Source organism: Pelodiscus sinensis, chromosome 1 (assembly GCF_052426305.1).
Source record: "Pelodiscus sinensis isolate ZL-2025 chromosome 1, ASM5242630v1, whole genome shotgun sequence".
Lineage (NCBI taxonomy): Eukaryota > Metazoa > Chordata > Testudines > Trionychidae > Pelodiscus > Pelodiscus sinensis.
Window position 1 is genome coordinate 24,271,644 of NC_143052.1, and position 14,731 is coordinate 24,286,374.

Sequence of the window (14,731 nt, forward strand, 5' to 3'; positions counted from 1 at the left end):
GCTAGTTCGAACTAGTAAGTCCACATTGAGTGGACAGGGCTTAAGGATGGCCGGAAGCAGTGCCGGCAGGGCATAAAAGGAGGACTTAGAGCATGGATGCTGTCTCAGGCTAGCCGAGGGCTGCGCTTAAAGGGTCCCGACCCCCACCCCGGACACACAGTTCTAAGGGGTGCCCCGCTTGCAAAGAAGTTCTGGCTTGGAGTGCCCTGAGTGCCCACACTGGGCACATCACACCACTCGGCCATCAGCCCGGCTGCACTTGCCGCAGGCTGCCATCTGGGGAGAGGGAGTAATTGGGGGGCTGCAGGAGAGCTTCCACCCCCAGAAGCCCGCAGAGCCAGCCCAGTCCTCCCCATCGGGGGCTCGTACCCCATTCCTCCCTCACCTCCTTCCACTTACCCTTCCCTAGCCCCCCTTCTTATTGATGTACAAAATAAAGATAACGTTTCTTCCAACATTGACTCTGTCTTTATTGAACAAAACTGGGGGGGACTGGGAAAAGGAGGTGGGAGAGGGGAAGAGAAAGGCTGGGAGAGGGGAGGGCAACTAACATGATCAGGGGTTGGGAACAGGTCCCAGATGAAGAAAGGCTACAGAGACTGGGACTGTTCAGCTTAGAAAAGAGGAGACGGAGAGGGGACAGGATAGAGGTCTCTAAAAGAAGGGGTTGGGTGGAGAGGGTGCATTCAGAAAAGTTCTTCCTGAGTTCCCATAAAGAAGGACTAGAGGACACCAAAGGAAAGGAATGGGTAGCAGGCTTGAAACTAGTAAGAGAAAGTTGTTGTTCTTGACAAAGCAAATAGTTAACCTGTGGAACTCCTTGCTGCAGGAGGCTGTGAAGGCTACAACTAGAACAGAGTTTAAAGGGAAGTGAGATCAAGTCATGGAGGTTGGGGCCATGGAGTCCTATTAGCCAGAGGGTAGGAGTGGTGTCCCTGCCCAAAGTTTGTGGAAGGCTGGAGAGGGATGGCACGAGACAAATGGCTTGGTCATTGTCTTCGGTCCATCCCCTCCAGGGTCCCTAGGGTTGGCCGCTGTTGGCAGACAGGCTACTGGGCTAGATGGACCTTTGGTCTGACCCAGGACGGCCATTGTAAGCTCAGGGCTCAGTGTCGGGGGTCTCAGTGGACCCCCTTGATTTTCATGCACACCTGGTACTGGGTGGCCAGGCTGGCAGCTCTCCTGCCCTAGACGGCCACTTTCCTGTGCCTAGTGCGGAGATCGTGGACGAGGTCCACGATGTCCGCACTAGCCCAGGAAGGTGCCCGCCTCTTGCGGTCCAGGGCAAACTCCCGGGAGCCGCCAGCCTGGTCCCGGCAAGAGGGGGTGGGCTGGGGGGCATCGGGTGGGTGGCTCTGTGCCGTGCCAGGTGCAGGGTCTGCTAGCTGGGTGCTGGCAGGCTTGCACCTGGCACGGGCACCGTAGCCAGCCCGTGCCCCTTTAAGGGGTCCGGGGCCGGGAGGGGGGCATAGAGTTTCCCTGGTGTTGGCCAGAGTGGCCACCAGGGAAACCTGGGGAGGGCTAGCCTCCCACTAGTTCGAACTAAAGGGCTACACAGCCCTTAGTTCGAACTAGCTAGTTCGAACTAGGTGTTAGTCCTCGTAAAATGAGGTTTACCTAGTTCGACTAAGCGCTCCGCTAGTTCGATTCAAATTCGAACTAGCGGAGTGCTAGTGTAGCACCTATTAAAGTTAGTTCGAACTAACGTCCGTTAGTTCGAACTAACTTTGTAGTGTAGACATACCCTGACTTACATCAGATCCCTACTTACAAACGGGGTGAGGCAACCCCGCACTAGCTGCTTCCCCCCAGCAGACCAGGGAGATGCGAAGCTAGCGCCTCCCCCCCCCCCCCAGCAGACCAGGGAGACGCGGAGCGGCTTTCCTCAGCAGACACCTCAGCTTGAGAATAAAGGACTGAGGGAAGTGAGGTGTGGGAGAATAAAACTGAGCTCTGGAGAAATGTTTGGCTAGAGTTTCCCCTACAATATGTAACAGTTCCGACTTACATACAAATTCAACTTAAGAACAAACCTACAGTCCCTATCTTGTACGTAACCCGGGGACTGCCTGTATCCCGCGCTTGATTAGCATATTTGTGGCCGGTCGCCATTTTAAAATTCTGGTAGCCCAAATTAACTCACCGCATGTAGACACGGTAATCCGATCCAAAACCACTCCCTTGAATTAACTGTTACTCCTCGTGCAATGAGGAATAACAGTTCATTCGAGGGAAGGGTTTTGGATTGGACTACCGCGTCTACACGCTGTGAATTAATTCGGGCTACTGGGATTTTAAAATGGCAACCGGCCGCGAATATGCTAATCAAGTGCGGGATATTTAAATCCCGTGCTTCATTAGCAACTTTGGTATGCTTCATTTGCCTCCCTAGTCCGAACTAGGGGGCAAGTGTAGCATACCCTTAGTCTTTAATGTAAAGAAAAGTTTCAAACAAAGTGCCACCTTATGGGTACTTATGTCCTAATCAATGGTACATCTGCAATTACATTGTGTCAGTATTACTAAAACTATAATTAAATTTATATTCTTGACTGAAGCATAATATTAAAGAAGTATGCAGTTTGACTACAGATTAAGTTTCAGAGTCGGGATGTTAGCTATTGTGTAATTGAAAGTCGTACAGCCACGTGAAATCTTATCAGTTACACGACACATAGTAGTGAGCATCATAAAAGTATAGTATAAGAAATCGATGGTTCCTTACTCACCCACTCAGAATTTGAGTAGAAATTCAACTGTCCAGAGATGTAGAGATGTGTATTATCAGTAGTTTCCTGCCATTAGCATACGAATAATACAACACTGCCGAGTAGCTCTTTACCAAACTGTTACAGGTACATCCCTGTAATAAAGAAAAGTGGGGAAATATGGGGTATAGCACAATCAAGGAGTCCTTTGGCATGTTGGAAAGGATAGGTGGGACTTGGAACTACATAGTGCACCTGATTTTTAGGGGCAATCAATTGTTCCCCCACAAAATGCGAGACCTGTAACAATGAGAATGGGTTTCCTCGCTGTTGTGCCACACCCGCAGATCATCATTTCCATATTCTGAGTCTAAGGATATATCTACACAGCAGTGTTATTTTGATGTTATTCTGAAATAACATAGTCCATGTTCACACAGCAAGCCGTTATTTTGACCTAATGTCAAAATTATTTCGACCGAATGTCGAGCTGGAGGACTTCTTATCCCAACTCCTGTAACCCTCATTTTACAAGGAATAAAGGAAGTCAGAGGAAGGGTGCTCTGCCCTGGACTTCCTGATATGTAGACAGTAGACAACTGACATCGCTCAAGTTGCGTAGCTTATTTTGGTTTTAGCCCTGCTGTGTAGATTTGCCCTTATATACTAGCCGGTACTTATTAGCCAGAATGGGTAGGAATGGTGTCCCTAGCGTCTGTTTGTCAGGGTCTGAAAATGGATGCAGAGGCATAGTGAGGGTGTTATGCACCAGGGGGCAAAGGCAAAAATTGCGCCCCCGCGCCTCCACCGCTACCACAGTAGGGCCCCAAACCTGGCACATGGCTAAGCCTAACCCTGAGGGGGGCAAAAGAGCTTGTACTGCATCTTCCCTTTCCCCTCTAGTTTGGGGCCGGGCCCCCACATGCACTAACCCCCAGGCGGAGATGGAGGAGGGTCAGGCAGGGGGCAGAGAGATGGGGAGGAGGCTCCAGCCAGCGGCGGCGGGCAGAGGAGCAGGTGAGCTGAGGGATGAGAGGGAAAGCAGAAGGGAATTAAACTGGCAGCCCTACCATAGCACCCAGGGGCAACCGCCCCTCTCCCCCCACCTATGCCACTGAATGGATGACAGGAGAAGGATCACTTGATGATTATCTGTTTTTGTTCACTGCCGCTGGAGCATCTGGCATTGGCCACTATCGGAGGACAGGATACTGGACTAGATGGACCTTTGGTCTGACCCACTATGGCCGTTCTTATGTTCTTATGTCTTGTATGGCCCCCCCAGTCAGCCTGAAAGTCACATCCACTCTTGATAAAGCTGAAAGGTGGTTAAGCAGGAGCTGAAAGCCCAAAGGGCTCCCTTTCCATGCTGATGAGCTTGAAAGTGGGAGCTTTCCAACAGCCACCTCTGCTAAAGAGGGAGGACGATGATGAGACCTAGGAATTCTGGGCTAAAGGGTGCTGAAGTGAAATTAGTGAATGTGGGCTGAAGGACAAGAAGTGAAAGGAAGAGCTATAGACAAGAGATCTAGTAAATAAGCAAATGATCTGAGATAAGGAGGAGAGATTTTATAGCAAGAGAAAATGGGAGACGAAAGAGCTGGGAAGAACATTAGGAAACAGAGAAAAGACACATCATAAGAAAATGTGAGGAGAATGAGCTGGAACATAGAAAGCATGAGAGAATGAAGGGGAAGGTAGCAAAGAAAGAAGCAAGTCTGAGCTGAAAATATTGTAAGGCTAAACTTTACATAGGTGTGTGTGCATACTGCACATAAAGGTGTCAGACACTAGTTATGCTGTAATTGTACATTCACACTGATATGTGAATATTCAAACTGCAATTAAGCTGTGGTATGATTTGCATTTTTTCTTCAAGCATATATAAGAAGGGGACAAGAACAGTATGTTGAATGGATCCATTCAAATTATTTTCCAAATTAAAAATATGCTTTGAATATAAAGGAAAACATGTCTAGATTGTAGTTATAATAAAATTTAAAAATAAAAGAAATTCTGCACAGTAAGAGCCATATAGCCAACTGAGATTACGATTTATCATATGAAATTAAAACCTGTCACAGTTCCTTTCTTCTGCCACTCCCTGAATCCATTTATTTCACCTGCTTGTAGCATCATGTCATCTGCAAAGTTTGCAAGCCCTCTGAGGTAGCACTGTCTTTGTACTTCATGTCTGCACAGCACCTGGAGCAGGAGGGTACTGAACCTTCACTGGGGGTCTATAGACATGATAGCAATACAAATAATAACTGGCTTTGTGACCTATTTGTTTTTAAATTTATCTTGGAAATTCTTGAAAATGTGACCATTTATTTGTCTGTGGATACCTCCACCTGTTGTAACATTTGTTAACTATAAATATTTTCCTTATCTAGCTGTACCCCATAAAATAGGGAGGATAATTGATGGAAGCCCTGCTGATCGCTGTACAAAACTGAAAGTCGGAGACCGGATCTTAGCTGTGAATGGCCAGTCTATTATTAACATGCCTCATGCCGATATTGTGAAGCTAATTAAAGATGCAGGTCTTAGTGTAACACTTCGCATCATTCCTCAGGAGGGTAAGTAATTGAGCCTTAAAGTTCAGGAAGAAAGATAAAAGTAACCTCCAATTCATTTGAAAGATTTTGTTTCAGAGCTTGCATGTGCAGTACATAAAGGTTACAGCTGCAACCGTAGAACTAGCTGGAGTATTATCTGCATTCTTGAGAATGATCTAATTGTGGATGTATGTTTCAAAGAACCTAAAGAAACTTAAGGGAGGACTGCAGAGTGTGTGCTATAAACTTGTGGAAGATCTTTCTTCTGGCCAATGGATGTAAAGTACTAAAGGCCTGATTTTGAGCTCACTCCTTTTTATACTTTGAATTCCACTGTCTTCAGTTGACTTACTCCTTATTTTCACAAGTGTACGAGAACAAAAATCAAGTCTTTAACCGGTGGGAAATAAATGACTCACAAACTGTCATCTTGTGTATTCATTTATACCTGTAGTGAGTGACTGCAAAAATGGATATAAAATGCCACCATGGAGTGAAGGGAGACATTTGATTTGATGCTGTTTTGTACAGATGTAAGTGACTATGTGAAATAGGGGACCCAAGCTCCAAAAAGCTCCTTTTGTCAGATGCACACAAGCTACCAGACTCATTATTCTGGGCATCACCCTGCAACCCAATCAGTGGAGTTTCTTTGATGTGAGCTTTGTGTAATTTAAGTTCAAAGAGCTGCAGTGCTAGTTTATGAATTCCACTGCATTAATGAAACTGTGAACTTAAGTCCCAGTAGCAGAATACTAGTATGGATAGGAATGCCAGATACAGAAACCAATATTACTTGCTGATCTGTGTGCTATTTAAATGACCTTCAGCTCTGGCAGTGCTATCAGCTCTACTCACACTGAGTATAGCGATATTCTACTAGTATACTGAGGAAACTAGCAGACACTGGCCCTGGATAATGCTGCCCTGGCTTCAGTAAATGAATTCAGATTATGTCTCCTCTTTTCTGGGATGTATGTTTATGTGTTTGGGGGAAAGAAAGAAAGAAAGAAAGAAAGAAAGAAAGAAAGAAAGAAAGAAAGAAAGAAAGAAAGAAAGAAAGAAAGAAAGAAAGAAAGAAAGAAAGAAAGAAAGAAAGAAAGAAAGAAAGAAAGAAAGAGTCCTAAATGTTGAGGAAGAGCACGGGTTTGCTCCTCTTAGCAGACACGCTGTAAAGCATTTACCCTTTCCAAAGAGAAATTAGATCCAAATGTCCAGTTCAAATTTGTTCAGACTTTTCATTCAGAAAGAGATTTAACATTAGTGGAATACATCTGCCAGGGATCTGTTTTGTAAATCTCTACAGGCATTGAGCTATCTAGTGTATAATCCATGCCATGCCATTTAACGCAGCTTTAAAGGCATTTAGCTAACAAAATGTATACTAGCAAATAGATCCATCCATGGTGACACTAGTTAATTTACATAAAAAAGAAAAATCAGAAGCCCACCTGAAATATTGAGTGCTGCAACGTGGGCAGACTCTGGGGCTGTTGGTGAGAAGGGATTTCTCTAGAGGTTACAACACAGGTTTCATGCGGCTTGATACCAGGCACATGCCTAACATCAAACAGCAGTTTCCCCACTTATAAAAAGGAGTAAAAGGATCTAGTTACTTTGTAAGATACACTCAACTTAAAAGTACTATATAAATGCAAAGCAGTTGTATGAAGATATGACTTGACTGGTACGTATGAGTGTCTAGAGTAGACATGAGGGATATTTTCAAACCGCCTCTAAAATTTTCAAGCACAGATCACACTTGCATATGCAAACTGTGCTATTAGACATCTAAATATTAAATGTATACACACCACTGCCCTTTGCTCTTTCGGCCTTGAACTTTTTGGGTGCAAAATTAGAGGTATTTTTGACAATTTGTTCCAAAATAAACAAAAAAAATTAAACTATCCTAAAAAAATCAAACTGAAAATAGTCATACATATAACATAAATATTTGTATGTTGTACTTGTGAGCAGAGCCCTAGCACACTTTCTTTCTTTCTTTCTTTCCCTCCCCCATACACATAAACATACATCCCAGAAAAGAGGAGACATAATCTGTGCCATATATAAGCCTAGAGCAGAGTATTGCTTCTTCCCTCAACCTGGAGCAAGGGGAAACCTGGAGGCAAATTGGTCTCCCTTGTTTGTGGTAAAGCCACAGTCCAGCACTTTATTTTCATGTTGTAGGCTTCTCCCTACCCTTCATCTTTTTAAATCGTGGATGTGTGGAGTAAGGACTGGGTTTTCGCAGGGTACATGCATGCCATTGTGATACAAATGATTTTGAGATCTGATCATGTGTATCTATAAACATTAGTTGCACTCTCTGCTACCCAACCTGACTGCTCACATAATGAAACTGAGCCTTCTCCCATTGAAATCAATGGTAACACTCTATTTGAATTCAGAAGTAGCGGGAGCAAACAAAAGCATTTTAAATCTTGTTGCACCCATTTGTCATCCTATAACTGAACTAAAAGCAGTAAGATTCTTCTTTCTCCCAAAAGAAAAGTTTCCAAATATCAATATTTATAACCTTTTAAAAGAAACTATGAAACACCGAAACTCTTCACTCCATTCAATTGAGTTTTAAATATCCGATATGTCAGCCACAGTTGTAAAAATGACCAAGATCTCAGAGGTGAGCAAATGAAGTCCGGTAGGTTCAGATGTCTTAAAATCTAATTATGAACATAGATAATAAAAGCAACCAAACATAAATACTTGGAGGTAGAGTGTTATCGAAATTATTCTTGTCTACCTTTGCCCTTTGTGAAATGCCACACTGTGACAGCTCTTTAATCTCCAGCTTCCCATTATGCAGAGCTGAACAGCCCAGCTTCCGCACCAAGCTCAGAGAAACAGAGTCCCATGGCCCAGCAGCACAGCCCGATGGCTCAGCAGAGTCCAGTAGCACAGCAGAGCCCTGTAGCACACCACAGTCCCGTAGCACAGCCACCACCTCCTCAACCTCTCCAGTTACAAGGACATGAAAACAGGTAAGAGCAGCTGCTCCACATTCCATTTCCTGTAGGTACCAAATGAGCCAATGGGGTTGCTCCCTGTTTTTAGCTCCAGGGATCTGTCGTGTTACTTTGTTGCCAACATTCGAGTGGTAACATTTATAAAACATAAATTATGTGTTTTAGATTAAACTGAAAAATTTCATTCACCTGAACGTGTGAGAGACGTCAGGTTACACAAGGCTCTATCAAACCTTTCCCAAAATGGAAAGTGCTGTGTTAAAGCTTCAGATTCTCAGAAATTTTTTGCTGGTTTGTTACTTTTTGCCAGAGAACTAAAGCATGTTAGAATATTGCTTGCTAATAATGTCATTGGTAATAAACTTCATGTTTATGTTCTTAACATGTATGAAACATGTTTATATTTAGCATGTTCTTGGTGAAATGGCTTTTTTTTTTAATCCTCAGCCCTATCTCCCTGTCATTTTGCATGGTAAAGCACTGATGTTAATACAATATTTTTCAGTTCAAAGAACAGATTTTATCTACAGCAAACTGATTTTTCCCCAGCTGGTTTCTCTAATTTAGATCTTGATACATGTATGGGTTTTTTGTGTGTGTATATATTCAAAGACATAATTTGTGAATGAAATGAATTTAGTGAACTGGATGGTAAGCTAGAATTTTGTGACCATAACAGCAGAATGTTTCAGAACTATATTTAGGTTGTGGAATAATATAATTGTTCTTACATTTTTGTGACTTTTCCAATCACCATTATTTTGTTATTGGATTAATTTTTTGGCTTGTCAGATAAAGCTGATTTCACTGTCAGTCTTTACACTAAACTTGCATGAGAAAACTATCTCCACCTCCACCTCCACCTCCCTCATCAGCCACTTGCTGTGGCCAGTCTTGGCACCATCTCGTTTAGGCATGGGCTGCTCCAGCTCTGGCTTCCGCTTCACGCCCGGGGGGCCTGCACCATCCAATCCCAACACAAACACACACACGGGTTCCCTCCTCTCTCTAAGGCTAACCTCATCCTGGGCCACCCTGCATCCCCTCCGCCATCCAAGCCTGATCGCTCCACATCCCCTCCGCCATCCGAAACTGACACCCTCCCCCCCCCCCGGGCTGCCCCACACCCCCTCCACCACCCAAGCCAGCCCTCCCAGCTCCCTCACCCCTTCTGCTGAGACTCCCTACCCCCAGTCCTCTCCCACCCCCTCCCTCTTGGCCAGACACCTACCCCCAACCTGCTACTGCACCCTCCCCTGCTCTTGCACTCTCCCCTTTTGGCCAGACACCTAACCCCAGCCTCTTCCTGCCCACTCCCCACACACAATGCCCCCCAGCTCGCTCCTGCCCCCTCCCCACTGGACAGACACTTACCCCCAGAAAGAGGGGAGTTGGCAAGTGTAGCAAACAAGGGGCACAGCCTCCTAGTTGCTATTAATGGCAATTTTAATTGCATTGTTAAACAATAATTGAATATAATTTATTTAAAACTTTACTAATTTTACTAATGTCACTCATTTCTTGGTTTTTAAATTCTAGTCCCCAGTCATGTCACCGCAGGGGCACTGGGTCTCACTCAGCCATGGAGTCTGTCCTCTCACCCGGGCTCCCACCCCATGCATGAGACAGTGCTGCCAGGAGTTGAGTACTCAACAGATTCCCCTGTGCTCCATTACAAAGGAAGAGACATGCCATATACCAGATCATTAGGACAGTCCATGAATTTTGGCCTTCATACCCCTACATTCAGAATGGCAGTCCTGACCACAGTATTTGAGTGACCTGCCTTATTGATTTAATACAAGAACCCTGCTTAAAACGTCAGGCCACCCTCCCAGCTCCAAGGCCTATGGAACTTTGAGCAAATGCAAAACTGGAGGAAGTAGCTATGTTTCCATTACACACAACACATACACACACACACTGATTTATACAGTTTTTCACATTCCATGGGATGAGTGTTATTAATACACATTAGGTAAAACAGATTGTCTGCATCTTACATCAACTAGTTAGCAATTAAAACAGTGCTTAAGTAGTATGAAATCCTTATTAACCACCTTCTGTTCTTTCATTCCTAAATGTGCATCATATTCTAGATCTGTATTTAAATCTTAGAATGGCATATCAGGAATTTTTATCATAAGATCTTTCAGTGAGCTATTTAGTGTACACTATGTTAATGGGTACTGTATCAACCATTTAATTTCTTTTTATTAGCCAGATAATGGCTGGTACAAATAAATGCCTGTTTCTAAATTTGAGAGCTCACAAAAAATAAGCTTTTAGATTAGTAAAATATATGAGTTGTAAACCTCTGAATCTTTTCAAATGTTTTCAAATTGTATTTAGTCTATTGCAATCTAAGTTCAAGAAAAGCAATCAACAAATTCTATCTTTTGCTCTCTGTTACATTGTCTTGTGTGAAAACTGATGTCTGGGTTAGACAAGACACATGAGAATCAGGTTTCCTGGATTCTGTTCCTGTCACTGCCATTTAGGGCCCAATCTTGATTTCACCGAGGTTGATGGGGAAATTATACTTTACTGCCTTGGACAAGTCACTTAGGGTCAAATTTTCAAAAATAATATCTAACTTTAGACACTTCAATTTTTGCTTTGAAGAGCTCATCTCGAATGCACTATCTGCCTCTCAGTGAAGCCGTTTAACAAAAATTTTGCAGCTGTTCTGTTGCTTTTTATCTGTCAGTTTTTGCTTTCAATGCCTTTCTACAAATTCTTTTAGCATTTTGCAGCTTTCTCAAGCTTTAAAGAACTAAAATAATCATTTTAACTTACTCAGTTATAGGTCAGAAGTGAAAGCAAGACAGGATGTGAAACCTGACATCCGACAACCTCCATTTACTGACTACAGACAGCCTTCAGCAGACTATAGACAGCCTCCAATAGACTACAGACATCCTCCTGTCGTGGATTACCAGCAGCCACCACCTCTGGACTACAGGCAGCCACCTTTAATAGATTACAGACAACATTCTCCTGACACTAGGCAATATCCTCTGTCAGATTACAGGCAGCCCCAGGTACAAAGTAAAATAATTACAGCTCTGAAAACAGGGTCTTTAAATTAACCTAAGCATTTTTATTCTGAATTCAAATTTTTTTCAGAAGAAAATAATTCAAGCTTCATTAAGACTTACGTGTTGTTACTTTTACATTAAAATAACACTATTTATAAAAATGTTGTTACAGCAAGTAGATTTTTTTTTAATATTTTGGAGAGTTCAAATAATAATGGGAAAAGCCACTTTGCAAAACATTATTCTTCTGATATCCATAATCATGTGATATCCATAATCATATTTGCCGATTGAGGATTGACTTAGTCGCTCACCAGCAGCATCATAGAAAATGAGATCCGTCGATCGATGGCTCAGTCGATATATATACAAGCAACATAAATATTCTTTTACTACAGGCTGTGCTTTAAAGGCACAATCCAGCCCTAAATCATGAGTTCAGATGGAATTTCTACATACATATCATCTTTCTTTCATTGCAGAAGACAGACCTTATTTATAATCAGAAAAATTACAAATATCTCTATGTCTTTTTATCTGAAAAGGAAGCTTCTCTTTTTTCAGAACATTAATCTTATGTGTGTTGATGGGAAATAATCTATACCAGCAAAAATGGTCTGTGAAGAAATTAGCCAGATGTCTCTTTTTATACAGAGCCCAACTTTGAATTCTTATTTCCAGAAATAAACCTTATGTTAGTAGTTTATTGATTGAATGGGAATGATTTCATGAGTGGTGTTTACTAATGGGTGTCAGGATTGAAGGATCTGGTACAAATTTAGGTTAAAAATTTCCCCCTTTCCTTGCAAGGAGTGGGAGAAGAACATGTGTCAGAAAGTATATTAAATACATGGGTTTCCAGAAGTCCTTGGCCAACACCACATTTCTAGGACAACCCTTTCCAGAATTCACTTCTAGGAGCATACTTGCAAGGCAAGCACACATGCTGTTTCCATGTAAATATGTACATACCTCTTGCCTATGTAAAAATATATTTCCAATGAATTTTTGAAGAAGTACTGTATATGGGGTAATTCCACATTCAAATATATGTTCAAAGGGTTTGGTTGTTGGGTTTTTTTTCGTTAATGTGAACATACTCGTTCATATAGTTAATTTGTTTTTATTATCTTCTGTATCTATGCAGGATTTCGATTATTTCACTGTTGATATGGAGAAAGGAGCCAAAGGGTTTGGATTTAGTATTCGAGGAGGAAGGGAGTACAAAATGGATTTGTATGTGCTGAGGTTAGCAGAAGATGGGCCAGCAATAAGAAATGGAAGGATGAGGGTGAGTAATTTCACTTTTTTGAAACAAAGCCATAACATAAATTGTAAAGAATTATATATTCAGAGGTTTTTGTGCACTGCATGTAAAAAATAGTTATATTTTGTGACAAGAGCAGATAGAAATTCTATAATACTTATTCAGTGAAGGACAAACACTTTCATATTGTTAAATGGCCTAATAAGAGGTGAATTACGTTAAATAAGCAGTAGTAGTAGTTTATTTGTGGATTGACTATTTTGTTTTTGATTGCTTTATTTTTCATTTTGCTGCATATTCTTTCATTCATAGCTAGACAACTTGTAAACTCCAAGCAAAGGAGAGTTTCTAGCTTTCTTAACAAAAATAATAGCAAATTGTTTATTTCTGTATTTCAAATACAAAGCAAGATGATCTAGTTCTATATTGGACAATGTACTAGGTATCAAAAAACTGGGTTCTAATCCCGGCTTTTCCAATGTGCACTTATGACCTTGTGGAAGTCACTTCACTCCTGTCTTGCTTCAAGTTATTTTGTCCACTTAAACTATAAGATCTGTTTATCAGGGACTAACTTTCACTATTTGTTTGTACAGCATCTAGCACAGTGGTGCTCTAATCTCAGTTGGCACTTCTCACTGCTGTTATAATATAAATAATAATAAAAACCACATCAGTGCATTGTGTGAGAGAAAATTGCAAAGTTAATTTAGGAAATTTCACATCCTTTTTAAAAATGTGTTATATATTAGAAAAATAAATGGATCGAGATACATGCTTTTTGTCTGTTCAACTCTAGTGACAAGTTTATCTGCCACCCCCTAAAGCCAGCCCTGCACTTGCAACCCTTCTGCATTCATCACATGACCTCCTTCTTAGAGTCAACAATCCAGACAAAGAAACACTAAGGGTGTGTCTAGACTACATGTCTCCATCAATGGAGGCATGTAGATTAGACAGATAGCAAAGGGAAATGAAGCCGCGATTTAAATAATCGCGGCTTCATTTAAATTTACATGGCTGCCGCGCTGAGCCGACAAACAGCTGATCAGCTGTTTGTCGGCTCCGCACGCTAGTCTGGACGCGCCATGCCGACCTGAAAGCCTTTCATCGACATCCCCCTTATGCCTCGTAGGATGAGGTTTACAGGGGATGTCGATAAAAGGCTTTCATTTCGACAGGGGAGCGTCCAGACTAGCGCCCGGAGCCGACAAACAGCTCATCAGCTGTTTGTCGGCTCAGCGCGGCAGCCATGTAAATTTAAATGAAGCTACGATTATTTTAATCACGGCTTCATTTCCCCTTTTCGAATACACAAATCTACATGCCTCCGTCGACGGTACTTGAAAGTAGGAATAAGAGATCCTCCGGAAAAGGGCTTTATTCCGGAGGATCGTGCCAGTCTAGACGCTTTTTTCCGGCTTTTCCCCAAGCCGGAAAAAAAGCGGCAGACATGTTTATTTAAATCCACGGGGGATATTTAAATCCCCCGCGGATTTCCCTTTTCTGACTTACCTGCTTTGCATGACTATTCCGTTTTATGGGGCCAGTGTAGACGTAGCCATGTAGTTTAGACGTACCCTTAACAGTATATATAGAGCAGCATAAACAAGCCATTGTCTATGAGTATGTCTAGACTACACGCCTCTTTCGAAAGAGGCTTTTTCGAAAGATACTTTCGAAAAAGCCTCTTTCAAAAGAAAGCATTTAGACTACAGCCAGTACTTTCAAAAAAGTGAGCCACTTTTTCGAAAGAGAGCACCCAGGCAGTCTGGATGCTCTCTTTCGAAAAAGCAAAGTTTGCATTACATAGTGCCTTTTTTTGAAAGAGCACTTTCGAAAAAAGGCATTTTTCCTCGTAAAATCAGGTTTTCCATGGTCCAAAACTGTTGTGTTCTTTTGATTTACTTACGAAAGAACCAGCAGCAGTCTAGATGCAGGGGAATTTTTGTTTGAAAAAGCCCTGTAGTCTGGACATACCCTATATGACATTTTAATTTGTATTGACTTTGATAGTGCTTCTTATGTAGCCTGTTGCAAAGTGAGGAAAATATCTAGATGTATTGCCATATGCCCGGGAAGACCTCTGTGTATCCCCAAGGTTTCTTTATCCCTGATTCTTTATCCCACTTCTTCAAATTGATATAATACTTCCGTGCAATAA

At 42.2% G+C, this 14,731-nt stretch overlaps 1 protein-coding gene across 18 annotated transcripts in view; it reads left to right on the forward strand.

Moving 5' to 3' along the window:
- Nucleotides 1–14,731, forward strand: part of MAGI2 (membrane associated guanylate kinase, WW and PDZ domain containing 2) — a 1,124,289-nt gene that overhangs the window by 1,058,135 nt on the left and 51,423 nt on the right. For 10 of the 18 annotated variants that reach the window (XM_075926597.2, XM_075926590.2, XM_075926502.2 and 7 more), the window contains 4 exons: nucleotides 5,105–5,290; nucleotides 8,085–8,274; nucleotides 11,063–11,303; nucleotides 12,448–12,591. In XM_075926597.2, the coding sequence (XP_075782712.2) occupies nucleotides 5,105–5,290; nucleotides 8,085–8,274; nucleotides 11,063–11,303; nucleotides 12,448–12,591 (761 nt within the window). The remainder of the gene's footprint in view (nucleotides 1–5,104; nucleotides 5,291–8,084; nucleotides 8,275–11,062; nucleotides 11,304–12,447; nucleotides 12,592–14,731) is intronic. The other 8 variants (XM_075926601.2, XM_075926526.2, XM_075926550.2 and 5 more) reach the window with 1 other exon arrangement.